The sequence below is a fragment of the Idiotropiscis lumnitzeri genome, chromosome 2 (genome assembly GCF_059441095.1).
Source record: "Idiotropiscis lumnitzeri isolate Australia: NSW breed Sydney's pygmy pipehorse chromosome 2, RoL_Ilum_1.0, whole genome shotgun sequence".
NCBI lineage: Eukaryota > Metazoa > Chordata > Actinopteri > Syngnathiformes > Syngnathidae > Idiotropiscis > Idiotropiscis lumnitzeri.
In genome coordinates this window covers 6,170,015-6,192,750 of record NC_142392.1, presented here as the reverse complement: position 1 = coordinate 6,192,750, position 22,736 = coordinate 6,170,015, and the positions used below count along the sequence as shown (strand labels likewise).

Here is a 22,736-nt window from a genome sequence, read left to right as displayed (position 1 = left end):
TCAGATGTGGTCACGTGTCCAGCTCGGGTCTTTAGAACCGAACAACTCTCAACGCAAGACCGTTTAGATGTACGAGAGGGCGTTGTGCAACAGATGCAGGTGAACACGTAACCTCATTGGCACGGGGAAGAAATTGTGTACGAGGAGATTCGGGGCCAGTTCAATCAAAGAGAATGCCATTATAGAAATACTTGTCATGTTTCCCAGTAATTTCCTGGAAACATTGCAAAAATTGTTCCCATGGTAGGTTGCAGCCAATTGAAGAGCCCCGACACAAAATGGTGAGAAATTCCCAGAAATTGCCCCCACCCCCCGCCCCTCCTTCTCTGACGGTTCATTTGTCACGGGAAAAGAGCAGCAGCCATTATAGGCTAGCGGTCCTTGCCAGGACTCGCTTTGCGCATCACGCACGCCGCTCGAGCAGTCTATTAAAATCAGTGTGTGGCCTTGAAGACAAAGCGGAGAGCAGATTGTCTCGCGGGTGGCCAAAAATGGAACATTACATGAAAGCAGTCTATTACACAGTTATAACAACGGTATGTCAAAAACGCTGATAAACCTGCGGGACACTTCGGGCTGCAATGACGACACAATCATTACAAGAGCGGTCAACTGTGCTTCGTCAGGATTGCGGTCAGCGTTCTGTGGGCGACGTCACACACACACGCGCACACACAAGGAGGATTAAGTTTCCTTGAGGGGTCATTTCAGTATGGCCGGAGAACAGCTGATGTGGCAAAGCATCCAACAAGCAGAGAGTGATGGAAAGAGAAAATGAGAAGGAAGGAGGAAGCAGGGAGGGAGGGGTGAACAGCGTTAGTTGTCCTTCAGGATCAGCAGAACGAAGGCATGCGCACGCATCCCCCTGAGCAGACTTGGTCGAAGCATTTAGCCCCCTTTTTTTTTTTTTCCTTTTCAATCTTTATTGCAATCGGTCGTCCCTGCTTATCATCCACTCAACAAGTCATTGGGCTCCAAATTAATCGCGTGGAGTTGAAAAAAATTATAATAATAATAAACTACCATTGAGTGCCTATTACACGTTAACAAACAGAGTATTAAAATAAAAGTTTGTGGAGTTCAACAGGAGTCCGCCGTAGAGCACCTGCAATTGTTTTTCACGCGTCAAAGAACCATTCTGCGGCGAGCGACTGCTCCAACGCAACAAGTGCTTCTTTGGTTCTAGTGACCCGAAATGATTTGGATGAGCGCTTTTTAAGAAATAAGACCATGAATTCCCAAGAGCCTTTTAACTCAACCAACTAATTGATGAAGCCTCCTCCATCTATTTATCTGAATCACATTTGCCTTTTGTAATTCCGCTCCATTTTCCAAGTCCCCTCCTCTTCGACGCCGGTGTTAATTTGGTGAGGTGCAGAGCAAGCGTTGAGAGTAATTACATTTGCATTATTGAGGCTGCTGGCTTTAATCAACTACCCTTTCTCTTTCTCTCACCTGCTTTTTGTTTTCCTGTTGCCTAGTAATTCATTTTGGTTTTCGGTACACTGTGTCATTTTTATTTTATTCTAACGCCCCCCCCCCCCTCCCTCCCATATTTCCCTATCAATGTAACCGGAAGTGCTCACCCACCAATCAAAAAGGACCCGGCGTACGAGCACAAAGTTCCGCCAGGTGTCAAAAGCCTCTCCACTCGCTCTCAGCCGAATCAATAGCTCCTCTTCACCTCCAAAGTCCATTCTATTAGAGACAACAATGGCATCAAACTGGACTCAGATTGCCTTCCATTGTGGCGCCCGATGTCTATCAGCGAGTTGGACAGCGGCGGCACAACAATGCGGCGGGCGCATTTGTGTTGGTGAGCGGGGAAAGAGACAGATGACAGGTAAAGATAAAGGCTTTACGATAATAGATGTCGCCGCCGTTGTGTTGAAAAGCGAAGGACAGCGCAGTTATCGGCTGGTCGTTTGACGCATGTGTGACGAAGAAAAAAAAAAAGCAGATTATATAAAACAGGTTGAGATAAAGACGAGAGTGGAGACGATATACAAGAGAGATTGAAGGATTTCAGTGAGCAATTGGGGGGGGGGCGGGGGGGGGGGTACACATTTTGGATTTCTGGATTGGCTGGCTCATATCTGGAATGGGCTCGCCAGGAATGGTTTACTTGCCGCACGCTACTTTTAGAGGAACCAATGCATTTCTTTGGCGCTTTCATTGTCGCGTGTCAGGAAGATTATTGTTTTTGATAAATGTCACTTTCTGCGTTCGTATTTTATATATTTTTTTTTTTCATGTGTGTACCAATTACTGTCTCACATTGCCAAGCAAGCTCCCCTTATGTTTACCAATTAGTAAGCCAAAGAATACCATCGTTTTTACTTTGGAATCCTTCCAGGGCAGGTGTGGGCAAACGACAGCCCGGGGGCTACATGCGGCCCGTTCAACGTTTTAATCCGGCCCGAAAAAAATGACATAAATAAACCTTGTTAAGTTTTCATTTCTATATATTGTGGTTTTTATATTGTTGCCATGCTTTTGTTCACTTTAATTTTAAATTAAATATATATTTTTTTTCTCTCCGATGAGGTGAGGTAACCAAAACACTCCATTCATCTGCTCCTGGCCCGGCCCCTCTTGTCAAATTTTAGAACCCATTGTGGATCACCAATCAAAAAGTTTGCCCAAGCCTGTTCTAGGCTATCTGCAAATGTCTGAGTTTTTCCAGAGAGATTTAAAATTTCTTTCCTAAATGTGACCAGGAAGCGTGGGCGATATTGTCACAATATTACATGAGCGTCGAAACAGTCACGTGAACGCACACTCGCTTACACATCGATGCACAATTTCGAGCCTTTAATGAACCAAATGTAAAAAACAGCCCACGCAGGCAAACTACTCTGAAAAACCCAAATTTCCGAATTGTAAGACAAACGACTCTGTCCACTGTTCTGCCTCTAATATATTTTCCTTGTCGGGTAATTTGAGGATCAAGTCCATTCCTAAATTATTCACTAGAAGCCAAAGAGTTTATTTTTTTTTGACCCAGGCTGGCAATGAACGCGCTAATAATTAAAACTAAATCGGGAGGACATGTAGGTGGAAGTTTGACTGACAGCTGAACACGTCATCGGCATTTCCTGAACTGCGCTTTGCTCTCGCTACCTTCTGCTCGACGTCAAGACGGCGGATCCCTGCTCCTACTCAACAGAGAACCCCCCCGTCTCTTGTTGGTACCACGGAAACAGATGGTTGCCTTGACAATGAGGGGGGCACACATGGTTTTGCCGGCGCTCCAAATGAGGGCTTGGATGCATTCTCAGACATGCGGCAGCGGGAAAGGGAACTGTCGAGCCTTTCATGGTACTGGCATTTCATTTCATTATTTTGTTTTTTTTTTTATGCAGAATTAAGGTCTGTGATCGTCCCCTGAAAAAAACACAATTCCAACGTTGTTCAGTTTAGGGCTGAATTATACATTTAAAAAGCATATGTGTGGAATTAGCATAAAACACAGGTGCTCGCCAGCCCGGGGTTGAAAAACTAAGCACCCTCTGGGGCGTGCTAACGGTATAATGGACTTTTTGAACTTTCTGACTTGGTTTCCCCTCCCCGAGAAATGCACTCCCAGCTGCCATCGAGGAATTTCACGCTGCAACATCGCCGCCCATGCTAATGACGGACTATAATTTGCAAAATTACCCTGAAATATTTCCATCAACGGCATATCGACGGACCGACGCCACGGCGGCGTTTTTAATTGATTGGAGATGTGGAACCATTGTAATGAAATGAATTAGCCAAGTTGTCCGCAAGTTCTGTCCAATTTAGCACAGTCGAAGAGTAATTAGCTCCTCGAAATACTAAACGAAGACCGGGGGTCAATTTGAAAGAGCTCGATCAAATGGGCACAAAGACTAATCGGCAGAAGATCTATTCACATTTTGCAAATATTTTATCCTTTAATTAACGGTAATTCGTTGATTCATCAAGGGTCTATCTGGCGAGTGGTGAAGTCATCTTATTGGATTAGACGACTTTAGCGGAAAGACCAGACTATTTGAACGTGGAGTGGGGGAGGATTAGGTAGTTCAAACATGTTTGCGGGAACTCAACGTCGCTACTGTCAGCTGCCAGTTTGATGTGGAAATGGGCTGCGCGGGACTTGCGTGCTTATCTTGTTGCGAGGCCCGGGATCACGCTCTCGCGGCAGTGTTTGTCTGTTTAACTATGCCTTCCGTGTCGGCCGGGACAGACGAGCGCGGGATGCGCACGTCTGCCACTCAATCTGACACTCGCCGTCGACGTGCTCCAGGCCGTTTTAACAACAAAATGACTTCCACTTTGGCGGAGATAGAACAATCAAACGGGCCGGTTCCGAGTTAGGGAGGAATTAAATGGAAACTAAATGCTACTTCTCTTTAAAGGCTGTAAAAGAAATAGGAGACATTATTTTCTGACGAAGCCTCGCAGATTCAGAGCTATTTTTTTTTTTCTCAAAATTAAATAATACGGAAGCCATTTATTTTGGAAATTATATAAAATTGCGGGATTGAAGTTTGTGGTATATTAACGGGGTGGGCACACTTTTTGAATGGCGGGCCCCAATGGGTTCCAAAATTTAGCAGAGGGGCCGGATCAGGAGCAGAGGGATGCAGTGTTTTGGTAACCTCACCTCATCGGGGGGGGGGGGGGGTAAAAAAAAAAAATAATAATAACATTCTAAATCAAAGTGAACAAAAGCGTTACAACTAAATATTTTTTTCAAGTTCAGCGGGCCGGATTAAAACTTTTAACGGGCCGCATGTGGCCCCCGGGCCGTAGTTTGCCCACGCCTGGCTCAAACTGTTACTACCGGAAATTCTAAAACAAATTCAGGTGGGGTGCCAATTAATGGCAGATTTTTGCTATTCGCAGCATGGCTCCGTCAATTTCTCTTACCAATACCGGCGTTTGCAGTAATATGATTTTTCACAATAAATGTATGCTAAAAAGTGCAGTTTTATGGATGAGATTGACGCAAAATCCCCTCAAACATTCAGCATTTTTGAAGGCATATTTTTGATTAGCATAGCGATGCAATTAGCCTCAAACAAAACAGCGCGACAAGTTTGTGCCCATGCTTTTCAGCCAATGAATAAATGTAATTACACAGACAAGACTCCCCCTTCCGCTCTACCCCCTGAGACGCCCACCTTCAGGACACAGCGGAGTTTAATAGAGAATGTGAGCGGCTTGGAGACGAGGTCAGAGAAAGGATCGGCAACTAATTACGCTGCTGAAGCACTCAGCCTCCACCGGATTGTTTAAAAAGCATTAGGGAAGGTGGAGGATGCAGAGAAAGGGGGCGTGGGGAGGGGCGGGGTGCCCTAACACAGCTTCCCCGATGCATTGTTCGTAATTAGTTTGGAGCCAAGGTCGCAAATAAACACAAGCATGGAGACGACAGCGTCCGCACACACACACACACACACACGCCATTCTTCTCTCCAACTTTCTTGGCTCTCCACTACAGCTTGCTCTCCGCTTTGCCCCCTCAGGAACAACACAGGCACAGTGACTATTAATTTCCAAAATGAATCGCCGACAAATTGACTGTAATGAATTAGCGCTCGCACGCGCACAATCGCCTTTGATAAAAGATTACAGAAATGTATCGCACTTTGGAATTTGGAAGGGTGTCTTTTTTTTTTTTCTTTTTTTTTTCCCCCAAACTTTATTGCTACAAGGAACATATTTCAAAAATCTCAGACGCCAACAAAAACGATAGCATCCCAAACCAAATTGTTCGAAAAGGCTAACCCAACGTCGGGACCAACTGGGACAGAGCCAACAAGATTTTGGCACAACACAAGGTAACTTGGATTTATACCGATGAGTTAAATCGACCAACAAGTTGAAACAACTTTCTTCGTTCCGGGTCACCCGACTGATATGTTTGACAGCGTTTGTACACCGGATGCAACTCAGCCATTTAATCCAAGCGTGGCTAAACAATTCGTCCTGACTGGGATTTTAATCCTGATCAAAATCAGTTATGTTTTCCATTGAGCCGCAAACATTTTCAAAGAATATTACCTGAACTTCAAAATGGCGAGCAGCTTCATCCTCTCCAATGTGCTCGCTCAAAATCATTCATCCAACTTTGGGTCAAACCAACCCATTCTGCTCTAAATCTACGGCGACCTCACGTGTAAACAATTGAATGAAATGCACCTGCTGCCACCTGCTGGACAAGCATTGAATTGTTTGTACCGAATCATTAATTATCGGTTAAATGCCTGCGGCACAAAGGTTGGGAATCATTGATTTAGGGATCCAAGATGTGAAACTGTACAAATTACAGCCGCTAAATCAAACATCTTGCAGGGATTTGACAAAGAGTACCAATGAGAAAGAAAAGCCCGGCAGCTCCCGCCTACTCCAACAGTATCAATAGCCCACACTGGAAGATTTTCCCCCCTCGGGCAGCATGTAGGTGGAGACACTTGGAGATTCAGCATGTACAGCAAATTGGTGTGAAAGTATGAAAGTGCGCAAAGACAGTTCCCCCCACTTATCTTTTGAACACACAATGACAGTCCGCTTACCTGGATGCCGTCCAGCAGTTTGCTCATACACCAGAAGCTGTCAGCCTCAATGTTCCTCAGAGCCTCTTCCCGGAGACTGGACACGTCAAAGTTTTCCACTTCTTCCTCTGGAGGGGGGAAGAGTGAACAGGGTTACAAATGAGGAGGATAGAGCGAGGCAGTTCAGGTTTACTTGGTCAGCACGGGGGCGCCGTCGTTAGCACAAAAAAAATTATAAAAAAAAAATTATAAAAAATAAATAAAATAAAAGACAGCAATGGTGCCTAAAAAGAAAGAGAGATTGTGATAAGGGGACCTCTGATGCAGACAAAGTGCGTCAGCAAAGACGATTAGAGCAAGCGTAGGCAAACTACGGCCCGGGGGTCACATGCGGCCCGTTAAACGCTTTAATCCGGCCCACCAAACTTGAAACAAATTAAATGATTAAACCTTGTTATTGTTTTATTTTCCAAATACAATCAAAGACATATTTTGTTGGAATGCTTTTGTTCACTTTCATTTCAAATTAAATTGATTTTTTTCCCAGATGAGGTGAGGTGACCAAAAACACTCCATCCATCTGCTCCTGGTCCGAAATTTTAGAAAAAGTTTGCCCACCCCTGGATTAGAGTCTATCTTTACAAATCAATAAATGTTTTTTCCTTTTAAAATGTATGATTAAAGATGGTAGTCGAGGTTCCACACGGAAGGAAATATTCCAAGCACAGTGAGTCCCTAGTCGGTCCTCTTCGAGTGGGCGACTACAAGAGTGGGTGGCATCGCATGTCATTAACGGCAGCCGAGTGTGACGGACAGCGTGGGGCTTTGACAGAATTCTGACAAGCCACTGACAGCCAGTGGAGGGCAGATGAGACAAGACTGATTAAGCATGATCGAGAGTGGACCAGAACGCAGCACAGAGGCCAGACGGGAACGGAGACGGGAAGATGTTTAGGCAGTTGTTGGCATCTTTCGGAGAGATATTGTGCATTTCTTTGTTCGAACGGGAGAATTGTGCAACGCATATGTCGAGGGGCGGGGGGGTCCGCTGGCAGCTCTGCTTGGTATCCTTGGCAACCTGGGTGGAATGTAGTTTGGTTTGTAATGGGTATGCTCAGTCTGACAGAATGACAGACAGGGAGCTGGAAGCAGGCCACAGCAACACGGCAACGAACAATTCCACTGGATGTAAAGTGCGTGCATGTGAAAAGATTCTTTTTTTTTTTTTGTCTCGCCACTTCAGTTCAAAGCAGCATACTACTCCATTTGATGTATTGATAAAGGTGACAAAATAGGAATATCCTCGAGTCCTGACACGTGGCTGTGGCTTATGTCTTCCTGCTGCGGCTCAACTCCAAAATGTGAACCTTGACGGAAGCAGATTAGAAGGGATGTCCGCCACCAGTCCAGCGCTTGCTCTGGAATTGGGGGCGTGATGCAACAGTGCCCCCTGTGGCTGCTGGTGGAACACCAAACTGAGTGGATGAACGAGAAAAAAAATAAAATCAAAACATTGAACCTGATGTCTTGAGTTAAATTCACCGCCCGCCACTTCACAAGCACCCCGATGCTTGATGAGGCTCAAAGGAAGCTTTGTTGCTCCAGTGTTTGAGGATTGAACACAAAATAGCCAACTTGTCACCAGCGACACCTTTGGCATGAAAAGAAGAGGAAACAGTTTTTCCTTGGTCCCGAGACCACAAGACCTCGACTACTTTCAATTCCACATCACAATGCAATGCAATTCTCTTCGAGGGTGACTTTGGAGCTTTACACAAAGGAACAGCTGACAACTCTCGATGTCTGGAATGTGATCTCAGTCTCTGTAGGGATGCTTTACAAATAGGAAGCTGCGGTATTTAAGGACACGCAGGTGAGCGAGAGTCTCACAGAGCCTTTTAGTTTTTTTTTCCTGGTGAGGCATCCCTTTCAAAATCAGGCGGTTGCCTGCAAAGCATTACTTTCAAAGAAGACGTTTGGTTGTTTTTTTCTTGCGCGGCTCACACGGCAAAGACATTCACTTAAAAAAGGCTTTCCATCGTTCGAATTAATATCCCACCCAACTCTTTTGACATTATCGCATCTCTCCAAGCCGTTCCCCTCCTCTCTCGACCGGCCCGTTTCCTGCCAAGCCCCAGGGCTCGTTTCCCGTTTGTCCTGGCGCGGGGGGGCGGGTGGGGTGGCGACATGTCCAGCGAGAGCAACTGCTTGGTTGCGGCCAGCTGTGAGCACTTGGCACAGCTTGGCACGTGGAGCCGGGTCTCACCTCGGGAGACGGAGCGCCGGCGCCGGGCACGCACGCTTCGCAACCAGCGTCGCCATCTGCCCTCGACGAGGCCACAAGGTAATGTGAAGTGAGATGATAAAAGATCTCATTTAGCCGGATGTCACCAGAAAGTGCATGCCATGTTTAAAAACAAAAAAAATAAAAAAAATACATCCTCTTTGACAATGTTCCGCCGGTTCTAATTAATCACCAGCGATGCCATGCCGAGAGAGCACCGCCGTCGTTTAAACAGAATTTCGCCATCCATAAGATTAAAGCAAGTGGAGCAGTCATTACTTCTAATTTACAGCGGCGGCTCAGGATTAATCCAATTAATTGAGTGACTTTCTATTAAGGCAAAGATTCTAAACATGTTACAATCTCCCTGGCAGCTTCAAAGTGCAAAACCTGGAGGCCTAACACTCGCAGATGAGACAGACACACGTAGGGTGCTCGTGAAACATGCAAGCCCTCCGCAGCCGCCGCCGCACAATTAGTGCCGTAGCACCGACGTTAATGAGAGACGAGCATTTATTTATTTTTTTCCTCCAGAGGTGGCGTTCAAGCTGTTGCATCATTAGGAGGCGAGTCAACTTGGCAAGACGGGGTGTCGCCAACACATTGACTCATACACGTGATGAACGCAATCACAGCGGGAGGTTGCCATGAGATTAGGCAGAGAAGAAGAAACAGAGGTTGGCGGGGGGGGGGGCGCAAGGTAGCAAGATGAGGTTTGTAAAGTCTTCCTCAACTTGAGAGGATAATCTCTACTTCTCGAGAGAAATAAGCCGATTAATTTTATGCACAGGGAAGCATCTCGTTTCCCCCCCGAAAAAAAAAAAAAAAAAAAACCTGTCAATTGACCTTTTGGCTAAGCCAGACATCAGAAATACAAACTCGCCAATCACAGCGCAGCAAATTGCTTTGAGAAGGTAATCGCGTGCCTCGGGCAGTGATTCCCAATCACTTTGCGAAATTGGCTCAAGAATTATTTAATCACGACACGTTATGTCTCTTCGTTCTTGCATCTTGATTTGTTTTGGATCATTTTCTCATGCCGCGTTAACCAAACTTTCTTGCACGCTTCAATTTGAAATCAAGCTTCCCCCCCAAAAGTGGCCTTAGCAACCGTAACCAAGGGCGGGCGGGTGTTAGCGGAGTGCTTCTCAAATAGTGGGGCGGGCCCCCCTGGGGGGGCGGGGTGCGATGCTGACATGCTTTTTTTTTTAAATAAAGTGTAATTGCACATCCACTCCAGTAGGTGGCAGTGGCGCTCCCCTTGCTAATTGTGGGCAGCAATTATTAACTCTACGGTGCAGGTTTGTTTTGCAGCAAAAATGTGAAAATATAATTGCGGCGGATAGTGGGTGGGGAGGGCGGGGGGCGGCAATTGTTTCCTTCTTGCTACGAGGGGGGGTAACAGAAAATAATTAAGAAGCACTGATGTACCCGAAGGTCAGCATGTGATCTTTTGGTACTTGTTGGATGTGACAAGTTTATCTAACATCATCTTCCAAGCCGCAATCCTTACTGATAATAAAGAAACTCTTGTGTCACGAGGGGGGAAAAAAATAATAAATAAATACAAAAATCACCCCATCTCCCCAATTTTTTTTGCGCGTTAATACTTCATGTCCATGCACCAAACGACAGGCGCTCGAGCTCTTGGCAAGATAATGTAAGTCCTTGACATGAAATGGAATACAGATATTAATATCATATCTGTCTATGCGCAGGCACATAATGACCCACTTACCCTGGGGGTGAGATTGTTTCTCGGGAGGAGACGCTCAGAGTGTTTAATGTCGACTAAGGCTACCACATCATGTTAATTGAGCGGCGCAAATATCTCCAACTCTTGCCGCGCTCCCTCAAATACGCTGTCATATTGGCCGGCGGCACAACATATACAAGTGCAATTGATTCCGCATGTCGTCGAAATCCTGAGCGGCTGGTGCATTATCGCACAGTTCTTCATTGCGCAACACAAAAGGGAGGCGTGATGATAGTTAGTGTTGGGAATTTTTCATATCGCGTATTTTCTGTTCAGCTAACCATAAATGTTAAATTTGCTTTTAAGTTTACAGCGGCAAAAAAATAAATAAATAAAATAATTTAATGTATATATATATATATATATATATATATATATATAAAATGTATTATTTATTAAAAAGTTATTTTAGCGTCTGTTTTCTAGCTCTGACAAAAATACAGTAGGTTAATCTCTTTTTGATGTTCATTTGCAGCTTAAGCAGAGTAAATCGGCCGCCATAATACACCGGACACATTTGGGAGCTGACAAGAGTTTCTTGAGATGCTGCTCGCAAAGTCCATTAAGTCATTACCGTGTGTAATCTGCGGGTTTAGTTGGGAATAAAACACATTAGGGGAACAGCGGTACACGGACATTATGCAGAGCGGCAGACACGTTTGAGGATACGAAAAGAGAAAGCTTGAAGGGCGGTGGAATGCCTCAGCACAGTTGGACTTAATGTGTCTGATGGCCTGCTGCTGTTGTGTATTTTTTATTTTTTTGCACCGTCACCAGCATTTATGCAGACACATTTATGCAAATCATCCTCCATGAAACGCCTGCACGCCCTTTTTAAATGACAATTCATGACGCAAGCGAGCCAACTGCGATGATTGTGGCGGTTGCATCCAATTGCATCAGGTCAAGAATCCAAAGATTTAAAAAAAATAATAAAAATAATAAAAAATTACACATTTTTCCGTCCCAATCAAGTGGCAGTGACAAGAGGGGGGAACGAGAGCGACGCAAAGAGATCCGAAGCTTCACGGCGAGTTTCAATTTAAGGCTTTTTATAGTCAAGTAATTAACTTAATCTAAAAATATTCAATACCGCCTTCTGATTATTCACAGCAGATGAATCACTCTTTGACAGAACTATTTCGACGTGGAATTTCTGAGCTTTTTAACAGAAGCAAAGAGCTATCAACGTATTCTCGAAAAGGAGGTGCAAATTGAACGAGACAAAACAGCCATCAACAACGCAAATAAATGGTACAAAAAGACGGACGGTGCGGCGGCGAGTGATGTGCAAAGACAGAGACTTGAGGGTCAAAAACTGCGCGGCAGATTCAATTTGGGCCCGTCCCGGTCCTCTTACTTAACTCTCGAAAGCGAGTGATTGCATTCTAAAGCCTGAAGAACATTGCAGCAAAGCAAAGCTCGGGTTGTGCGAGAGGAGAAGACAATGCTCGCACAGAGTCAATAATCGCACGGAATCATTAAAGATGGAGGAATTAGAGGGAGTAAAAGTAGATGAGGAACAAGCAGAAACGGAAACGTGGAGCCACTTGCAGCCTTGAGAAGACAACGCGAAAAGAAGCGTCCAGCAGGAATCAAGCAACGTATCGTCAAGGGAAGGACGTTGGCAAGGATTTTTTTTTTCTTCCCAAAATGAGCTCATTCATATTCAATCTAGCTTCTTTGGAGAAGGCTATTATAAAAATCTGGTGGCTATGAAATTAATGTACAATCATCCAAGGCGACGGCTCGGTTTTAGCGCTTTCATCAAAATAAGTTCCAATTCAGTGAGGTGTAAAGATTTGAAATTTGGGGGGCAAAGGGAGCAACGCAGAGTATTCTGTCCTCACATTCAAGACACGTTACGTGGATTTACGATCTTGGGTCAAGCGTTTTTTTTTTTTGTTTTTTTTATTTTTTTTTTTCATTATTTTTTTATTATTTTTTTAATTATTTTATTTTATTAACCCACGAGTCAATGGAGCAGCACAACAACAGCAAACGCTCTGAGGTGATGAAGTAACGTGCAGAAACAACAAGCGCACAAAATGCAACGACAATATAAAACGGCCGTAAATGGAGCAGCCGAGCGGGATGATCCAAGTGGAAGCCGATGAAAGGAAATTTACGTATGCCGAGTCTTACTGGTTAAAAAAGCGAGGATTCCTGTGATCTCCTTTTTGTGCATCTCCGCCAGCGTGGCAGAGTGACTGCTAATTATATTTGTAGACAGTCCGCTTAACATGGCCGCCAAACCACAACCAGCCTTGAAAGCGCTGACCCAGCAGCTTGCCAGCTGGTACTCAAAGTCACGTTGGAGGGTTAAATAGAGCGATAAGCGACCGTGTCGTTCTGTGCATTGGATTGCGGAAGACTGGAATTGTGCAGGGCGGGAGCGTTTTAGTTGGGTCCGAAAATCAAACTTTGAAGATTAAGTGACAGTCATTGTGTCTTTTTAACGGAGCAGCTACCTCCCAAGGTCATGCAAAGTATTATTACCTTGAAGCAATTCACTCCTGTCTTGTGTGTCATTACGGTTGATGTAGATGCTGCGACAGCGCACTGCCGGCCGGCGAAGTGGCGGTGCACATATTTGGACTTTGGAAGATGACTGCAATTTATTCAAGGTCTGTGATATCAAAAGAGGGCAAAAGGGTGATCCGTGTCATGCATTCAACAACCATTAATGATTGATATTCGATTGGCGGGCCACAATGGGTTCTAAAATTTGACAGAGTGGCCGGACCAGGAGCAGATGGATGGAGTGTTTTGGTAACCTCACCTCATCGGAGAAAAAAAAAAAAAATGTAATCTGAAATTAAAAAATGAACAAAAGCATTGCAACAAAATATATGTCTTTGAAAAACCACGGTATTTAGAAAATAAAATATGAACAAGGTTTATTTCATTTTTTTTCAAGTTCGGCGGGCCGGATTAAAACGTTCAACGGGCCACATGTGCCCACTCCTGCAAAAATAAATAAAAAAAAAAAAAACAAAAAAAAAAACATCCTGCATAATTCTGCCCTGCGGCACACACCAGTTGTCATGCAGAACAATTAGTTTTTTTTTTTGTTTTTTTTTTTAAAGGCCTGTACCCATTCCACTTAATTTAGCAGAGATTAAAGGGTTTTTCAGTGTGACGGTGGAATCTGTCGAGGCTTTCTAGTTCGAAACGGTTACGAGTGAGGCTTTCTCCTCTATGGCCAACGTCTGACAAATATCCAAAGATTATCAGACTTCTTCGCCTCAGTCGCAACTTCCCAAAAGAATATTGATCACGGCGCCAGGGAAACAAACGGTGACGCTAAGCGCTTCCTGCCAGCTGTGACAAGTGTTGCTTCAAAGTGCAGAACGGCGACAGGCCACGCATCTGCCGGCTGATAGCAACGACGCGGCGCCCGCCATGTGACAGCATGTGGGCACTTTCACAGTCATTTTCTCAAAGATCTTGTTTTCCTGCACTCTTGTTTATCCCGCTGTCATTGCCAGAGACGTCACCTCCTTCCCTCTATTTCCTCCTCTGCCATTCCGAGTTGCTCCCTTTGCCGTGATCTCGCCTCGGTGCAGATCCGCACGTCAACACCGGAATCCAGATAAGAATACCGATCCGGCCTCGCTCCCTGTCCTGTCCTGTACAACTATTATGGTCGACGATAAAGCGAGATAATAAGACAAAAGCTAACGAAATGTCTCAGAAATTGGAAACGAGACACTAAATCAATTTCCTCTTTGATAAGAGCGAAAGCGGCTAAATTGCGTCGACACTCCAGGTGCATATGGTCTTATTTTTTTACTGAAGGGCAAAATATGACTAATCATGAAGTAGGATGTTAATTAGATCATGAACGGATGTGATCGCCGCTGATGCGAATAGAGCCACGTCATCTCGGAATTTATCTGTAATCTAATCTCAGGACGGACAGTTTGAGTATCCAACACATTTAGCGATCGAAATGCAAAATATCAGCACACTGCCGGGTTTCCGGTTAAAAAAAAAAAAAAAAAACTTTTCTTTGATGGTATTTATCGTTTGATGCAATCGACTTTTGAAGAGAGTAAAATTATTGGAACGTGTGACTGATGTGCCTTTTAGACTGCTTAAACCAGGTGTGGGCAAACTACGGCCCGGGGGCCACATGCGGCTCGTTAAACGGTTTAATCCGGCCCGCCGAACTTGAAAAAAATTAAATGAATGAACCTTGTTAATGTTTTTTTTTTTTTAAATACAATCAAAGACACATTTTGTTGTAACGCTTTTGTTCACTTTGATTTAAAACTAAATGTATTTTTTTTTCTCCGATAAGGTGAGGTTACCAAAACACTCCGTCCATCTGCTCCTGGTCCGGCCCCTCTGTCAAATTTTAGAACCAATTGTGGCCCGCCAATCAAAAAGTTTGCCCACCCTTGGCTTAAACATTAGATAGTGCTTGTTTTTGCTTTTGGGTTTCACCGTCTCAAAATCATCTTGTGAACGGAAAACCCTTCAGTATGAAAAATATACTTAACTGAAACGGAAAAGAACAGACCGGTCCGAAATTTTTGGAAGGGGAAAAAAAAATGAAGTGAATCTCACACTTCATACCCGTTCACTTACACGAAACAAAATGAGGCCCACCTAATGTCAAGCTTTGGCTCGTTTGCCTCACACATCCCTTGACAACATCAACAACGCACACGCGCCGCCACGACGTTTGTTAGTTGCGCGTGTTGTTGGCGGCTCATCAGCGCACGTCGACAACGCTCACACGCGGGGAACGGAGACGCAGCGTGATGCTTTGAAGCCCCGGTCTTGGTTCACGCCCACAGAGGCTGGCAGAACAAACGGTTGAAGGTGGAGATTGAAAGAGTTGAAGGGAAAAGGCAAAGAAGAAAGGACGTCATGATGAAAGTGTGGAGCAAGAAGTCTACATCACCGACTTGCACAAATATTCGCCATTAACGATGCGGCGATACTTTCTAGCAGACCGAGAACAAGCATTTTATTATTATTTTTTTTTTTTTGCTCGATGATGCGATGACATTTTGCATTTGGGATGATAATGTTTTATTTCACATTGTCGCGACTTGCATCGAGTTCTCAATTTCCCTCCCGTCTGTTCAAAGTTGTACTGCAGCTGTTGTGCTCGATAGCGCAGCGCTCAGCGCTAAAATAAGAGCAAAGTCAAAATGGTGGGAAAAGTGGGGATTAAAATAGACACTCCAAAATCTCCAACCTCTTGCGTGCAAGCCAGCACTTAACGTGGGGGCCCTAATGTGTCTGTGACAGAGGCATGCGAGGCTCCCCATAGAGGATTCCAATTTGGGACGTCTATTTTGAATGGACTGAAAAAGAAAAGAAAAAAAAAAGAAAAAATTCGGACTGATTAACGCTGTAAAAATTAATCAAAATTCAACATTCCTATCAAAAGCGTGACCAAGGTTGCTGAACCAATTTATTTATTTTTTTATATTAAATTATATATTTTTTTATTAAATATATAATTATGAAATATACTCTGCTTTAAAAAAGACCATTTTAGGAAATCAGGATTTTTTATTTTTTTTTTTTTTAATAGAAAAGCATTCTAAGGTGGCCCTGAAGCTGTTCAAAGAAAGACAACCTTGAGAGCTCCGCTGTTCATTCCCTGTGACCTGCAGTGATAGAGCAGCAAATGAACCTTGAGTCCTTCCAGCTAGGAAAGGTGAAAGGTGCTTCTATGAACTGCAAACGGAGGGGGGCACTTGCAGCAAAGGGTGGTTATAAAAAAAAATAAAATAAAAAAAAAAAGATGAGAAAAAGCGAGAATGAAGCAGAAAGGGAGCTACTCACCGATGTACTCAAAGACGTAGACGACAAAAAAAGGCGTGACCAGGTCGTTGATGCCTTGCACGTAGCCGCTGGCCGGGTGGCGGATGGCCCAAATGAAAAGGATCCGTTCAAATATCTAAACAAGAGATACAGCGGTTAAAAAAAAAAAAAAAGAACATCAGTCAGTGTAAATTTGTGAGGCAGGCAAGGGGGACACTTGTGAGCAATAAGAGTAAGATGAGGCGTGCTAAGCTTGCAAAAAAAAAAAATGGAATTAAATCCAAAGAACATTGCTTTGCAGTGGGAGAAAACAGTCGGGATTTAATCGGAGCAATCTACCAACGCTACCTAGCAGCGAAGAAAATTTTTTAAAATAACCTAGCAACTAACAACACTAATTTAGTTGTTGCTCAGCCAGGGCCGTTCGTGTTTATTTTTATTTATCTTGCCTCACGTTGTCTGTTTTGAGTGGTCCGGCATTTGCTGTCAGTTCAGGTGAATTAGACGAGGCTGGATGCCGGCTTTGTTTTCCTGGCGCACAAATGGATTTCCACCGCGGTACACGGACATTTGCGAGCACCTTTCCCCGCATCATACCCATCAATTTTTTTTTTCTCCCCCCTGTATAGGAGAGTATGTCATGTCGCTGTCACTTTCTAAATAACCTCATAGCGCAACGTGTTAGGGAAAAACACAGACATGGTGACATGCTTTGTTTTTTTTTTTTTTTGGGAGGGGGGGGGGGGTTGCTCGATTTAAATAAGTCCAATCAGTGTTAAGGCAAAGCAGGGCTCGTCTGGTCTACCCCCTTTACCTGCCTCCACACCTTTATCAAAGGCCCATCCATCAAATCGGGGGGGAGGGAGGAGGTAATGGCACTTTTTCCTTTCATGCCGCCTCAAAAGCTGGCATGCATATTTCACATTGGCTCCTACACACACAAGAGCTTCAAGTGAAGAAAAAAAAAAAAAAAAAGCAGCAGCAGCCGCTGCCCACGCAAAGATGCATTACGGGCAAATAAGCCAACCTTTGTATGGAAAAGACGCGTAACAAGCACCTTCAGACGGGAGGCTAATGTTAACTTTTGTTTAGAGCCGAGTTTTCTCACTCCATGTTTTATGAAAGCAACTCCAAGGCCAGAGGAAAAATTCAAATATTAAAAAAATAAATATTTGCTTCATTATTTACAAGCGCAAATTTCATTTATTTAGTCGAGATTAGTTCATTGCTTACATAATGTTTCATTAAATTTGAAAAGTGGATTTTGATAAAGCACTGTCGATTTTTTTTCCACAGAATTTTCTAACAGCAGGGTAAATTTTACATTTTTTTTTTTTTACATTTACATATATTAAACATTTGCAACCGTTGATTTGCAGCGAGCCAAACTGCATGTTCTGCGCTCCTATTTTAGCTTCAACGTGGCATTTAGCTGCGTAAACGCTTGAATGTGGCGCACGCAACGCCAAGTAGCGCCCTCCATTCCCCCCCCCCCCTCTCAATTGCTGACTGATTATTCCGGCCAGCCCTAATGAATACTAATAAATCCTAATCTCGTCTGCATTCTCACCGCGCCGACACACGAATCCCATAACTGACTCTCGGCATACGGCGAACTCGTCGAGACGGTTTGAAAACAAACCCAACGCAAACACTTAGGTATCACTTATGAAATCCCTGCAGAAGCGCTTCGATATCCCGCTCCGCCTGAAATGGAACAGACTGTTGACTGCCTAAATTTCACCGAGCCCCACGAGGGGAGGCGGCGGGGAAGAGGGCGGGGGCGGGGGGCGGGGGGGATTGTGTGCCGCAGAAACAAACAACTGAATGAAATGAAGCAGAGGTGATTTTCAGGTGGCACTGCAGCAAGCATAACCACATAAAAAGGGCCCTTTGGAGTCGCTTGCATCGTGAAATATACGAGGGGAGCGCACGAGGGGTGGGGGGGGCTGGAATATTGCAAATCAGTGCTCGTGGCTTTCATTTTGCACGCAAAAAGGGAGAGCACTAGCATAGGAGGGGTTGAGGACATGAGGGGTTGCATAAAAGGGAGGAGGGGGCTTCTATGATATATATCATCAGACAGACGCTTGGTAGTTTTGTTTTGCAGCCTTGAGTCGAACTTTACACGAGAAGGGCAAAAGGTACGTGCCGCGCGACAGCGACTGCTAATGCGCTTCGACTTCGACGTGTGTGCGTGTACTTAGAAATGCTAATATGGCACCTCGCCTGCTAACCAAAGTGGTGCGATACACACGTGCATGTGCCTGAATGAGCGTGACACGTGTTACAAAATGTGTGTGCGTGTGTTCCAGGAAACCTCATTAGCCATAAGCCTCGTTTTTATTCCCGATGAGGCTAACTCGTCCTTAATTTGGGGAAACGTTGGCTTCGAAGTGTGACGCCATTGGTTTATTTTACGATGAATGGTTATTGTTTCATTTAAGAGCTCTGATAAGCTTGTTGCAGCCTTGCAAAGAAGTTTATTGGACACTTTTTCCACTCAGTATGTCGCTCTCATTGGTTTTACTATTTAGGAATGGAGGGGGAAAAAAAATTGTTCCAAATCGTTCAAACATTTGATTTTTAGCGTCACGACGACAGCAACTTATTAAAATGTTTCATTCGGGCTGAAATGAAGAAGATGTTCGTGCAAAGGGGGTTGAGGGTAGGGAAGGGGCTGATCTCACCTCTTGGACAGAAGCTTGTTGAAAAAGAGGAATAAGAGGATTAGTTCTCGGTATGTCAATGTGAATCTGCAGAGAGAGAAAAAGGGAGAGAAAAAAAAAAGACAAACTGAAGCAACGGGCAGGTTAGCACGGATCAGACGACGGATGTGGCGACAGTTAGTGTGGCTCGGCATCTTCCAATGAAGGCACACTAATTTCAGAGTGCGCCCCAGCGGGTGAGCGACATGGCAGGCGGACAGAATCGAAAAAAAAAAAAAAAACGGATGCAGGTCAGCGGTTGGAGCCAAGCCCACTGGGACAGTCCAGATTTTTATTCATTTTTTTTTTTTTTGGAAGGATGGCATGGCTTGTCAAAGACAACCGTGTCGGAGGGAAGAGGAGGGGGGGGGGGCGTACTCGCTGTCCTGTCCACCTTACCTCTGTCACCTTTGGCTGTAGCACCAAAGACTCAGGACTCATCCTGGGAATGTCTATTTGGATCTGACATGGAAGAGAACATTTTAGACACAAATACATGCGCGCACGCATTCGCACCCCTCTTTATCCGTCTCGCTTATTCCGACAAGTAATTCCGAACAGAGGAGACGGCGTTGACGAAAACGCTCGGTTGCTTCAACCAATGCGATTCCCGCCGTGCACCTTGCAGCAGGATTTTGTTTATTGCGTGGGTTTGTCATCCTAAATGCCTCATCAAATAATATGGCACAACCGATATATCGCTCCTGGAAAATAAAAAATAAGGCAAAAAAATTAATTGCCTCTTGTGCATTTCAAAACCTGAGCAGGGGTGTAGCTTCAAACTCTTGACACTACAAAAAAAAAAAAAAAAGTGAATTTAATATACTAGTACACACACACACGCACACACAAAATAATAAATGTAATTGTTAACCAATGAAAATCAGATTTCGGTTCAAAAAGATGAATAAAAAAAATAAACTCATTAAACAGGTCTGGGAAGAAATGAGACAACCAAATTGTGTCCTCTAATGAGCATCGCAGTTGTCTTCAAACTAAAATGGTTGCTCCATGGCAACATGGTGTATACCACACTAAACACGGACCAGAGGAGATGAGACGATAAATGATAAGCAAGCACGATAAAGGTACCGTCTCCAAAAATTTAAGATCCATGGGGGTGAGCCGAAGAAGGAAAATTAATGGCAGCTTCCAGTGATGGATAATATAAATGGTAATAAAAGTCTGCGTGTAACTTCCGCGATAAAGAAGTGCAACAAAAAGCTACAAGCTACAAAAACAGTGTAGGCTAAAATTGGACAAGTCCCAAAAAAAATAAATAAATTAAACAAAAATTAAAAAAATTAAAAAAAAAAAATTAAAATAAAATATAGTGACAGAAAAACAATTAGAGACATTCCAACGCACGTGAAAACAAATACACCGCCAAACAAAAGCGGGACAACTGTAAATTTTGTCAATGAAAAAATCAAATAAACCGAGTGCCATGTGTCGACAAAATTGAAGGCCAGAAAGTTGCGCTTGCTCATTCGCAGAAAAACACAAATCAGTGCTCAACACTGGCAAAGAAAAAAACCTTCCAGACACAATCCAAGTCATCATCAAAACAAGCTGGCAACGAGATTCATGCCAAATTGGATGAAATAAGACGAGGATTCGCTATCGACGGCCCACCACGACGTTTGTTATCCGTCCGAAATCAACTGGCCGATAAACAAAGAGAAAAGGAGTTGTTTTCCGAGCCAAAGAGAAGCGCTTGTTTGTCCTCAAACAAGTGGCCGAGTAGGATCACATAGCCTCAGTTAGAATGAGGCCAAAAAGGGGGGAGAAGCACTTTGGCGCAAATAACTACTTTCGCTGATCCTGCCACACACACACACACACACACACACCCACCGACATGCGCAAGCACACACACACGCACACAACACATAAGGTGTTGTCCTTGTAATTGGAATTCCTTTTGTTTATCTCATCGAGGCCTTCAAGGAGTCAAAACAAGTGTAGCATTGAGACAATGTGAACGTGAAGGTCAATCATTTGTGTGTGTGTTGGGGATTCCTATAAATATACACACCTGTCTGTACGTGTCCTGATGGTGTTCGTCATTGCGGGAGTCGTAGTACTGCTGGATGAAGCCGAAATACTCCTGTCGCTTCCGCTGAAGGACATTCTCTCGCCTCTCAGCATTGGCGGGCAGGTAACCCTGAGAAAAGAAAAGGAAAAAAAAAAAATTTAAAAAATCTTATTACAGCAGATGGGAAACTATTTTCGCACCTTTTTGGCATGTGCATTTCATTAAGAGTTGCACACTTTCTTGGCTAAAAATGAGCATTACACGTTGACAGGCCGTGAATTACTTTCAATGCCTTGCTAAAAAATAAATAAAAAATAAATACATAATAAAATAAATAAAATAAATAAAATAAAATAAATAGAATAGTTGAGATGCAAATCACAATCACAAATGGTAATTGGATTATTTCTTAAAACTGTTCAGTGTGCATAAAACTTAAAAAAAATAAATAAATAAATAAAAAATTGAAATTGAAATAAATCAAAATTTTGAAATATTATTCCGGCAGGACCTTGGAGCGAGAGCATTCAAAGCACATGTTTTCTTTGTCGCGCGATCCACTTATTGAAGTCGCTCACGTCGGTCAGAAACAACGCCAAATATTTATTTAATTTATTAAAGTGTCCAAATAATAATCTTTTTTCAGACTATGCGAACCAAAACGCACAAGTACAAGCAGCATCCACTTGGGACTCATTAATTCAGTCTTTTTAGTTCCTGAAACCAGCCAGACGTTTTTTTTTTTTTGGTGTGTGTTCTCTCTTTCATATATTGTGTGTCAGTATCTTTTATGTCTTTCATTTAAAACCCCGACCTGCTTTCAACTGTCAATAAAGAAGAGCCCGTCTCCTCTCGCAGGTATTGCTTACTGTGCAGAAGAGTGCAAACAAAACTGGAGATGTGATAAACTACAAAGTGATGCGACTTTCGGGGGCCCTCTGAGTCGTCGCAATAAAGAGAGCGCAAACTCACGACGGTGCGCCCCCCGGGACCGCTTAAATTATTGAATTGAAATGTTTGGGAGAGCAAGCATAATCCCGTGTCCGCATGAATAAAGGACGAGCTACGTCGGAGTGGCGACAACTAAATCAGACGCATTAGACGGGCGAAATATGAAGACCATCTCGCAGTTTAATAGCAGTTTCCACAATTATGGCCTCCAAATTGACCGTTAATATTATCTATTACTCTCTTAAGCACTTTGACGAATGGAAGGACGTCTCCGCCCGGCGTATTTATGTCATTAAGCGCCCTTTCCGCCGGGCTAAGTCGGCATTGAATTGTTGATACAACTAGTGGAACAAGACCGCTTTAGCTTCGGTATTTATTTCTTTTTCTATTGTTAACTCATTCACTCCCAGCCAAGTAAAACAAAAAAATTAAAATTGATTTTTGACGTCTTGAGCCGTCAATGGTAGTGAATGAGTTATAACCGGCGAAGCTAAAAACGCCGACCTCATATGTGCTATCGACCGGACTGCAGCTACATTTCGAATCTATAAGTAAACACCCGCTGCGTTTTTTTTTGTGTCCTTCCACCCCACCGAATAAAAGACCACGCACGCATCACACAAGCAGGCCAGTTGCTAACCCGGCGGCTCCCAGATAAATACGCGAGAATTGTGGGTGAGGC

General features: G+C 43.8%; 1 protein-coding gene across 2 annotated transcripts in view; it reads right to left on the bottom strand.

Annotated features, from left to right (window-relative positions):
• tbc1d22a (TBC1 domain family, member 22a) overlaps window positions 1-22,736 on the bottom strand; it is a 52,068-nt gene that overhangs the window by 11,851 nt on the left and 17,481 nt on the right. Inside the window, exons 7-11 of one of the 2 annotated variants that reach the window (XM_088288994.1) lie at window positions 21,104-21,232; window positions 19,465-19,527; window positions 19,048-19,113; window positions 16,379-16,493; window positions 6,549-6,655 (exon numbers count right to left, since the gene is read on the bottom strand). In XM_088288994.1, the coding sequence (XP_088145120.1) occupies window positions 6,549-6,655; window positions 16,379-16,493; window positions 19,048-19,113; window positions 19,465-19,527; window positions 21,104-21,232 (480 nt within the window). The remainder of the gene's footprint in view (window positions 1-6,548; window positions 6,656-16,378; window positions 16,494-19,047; window positions 19,114-19,464; window positions 19,528-21,103; window positions 21,233-22,736) is intronic. The other variant, XM_088288995.1, reaches the window with a different exon arrangement.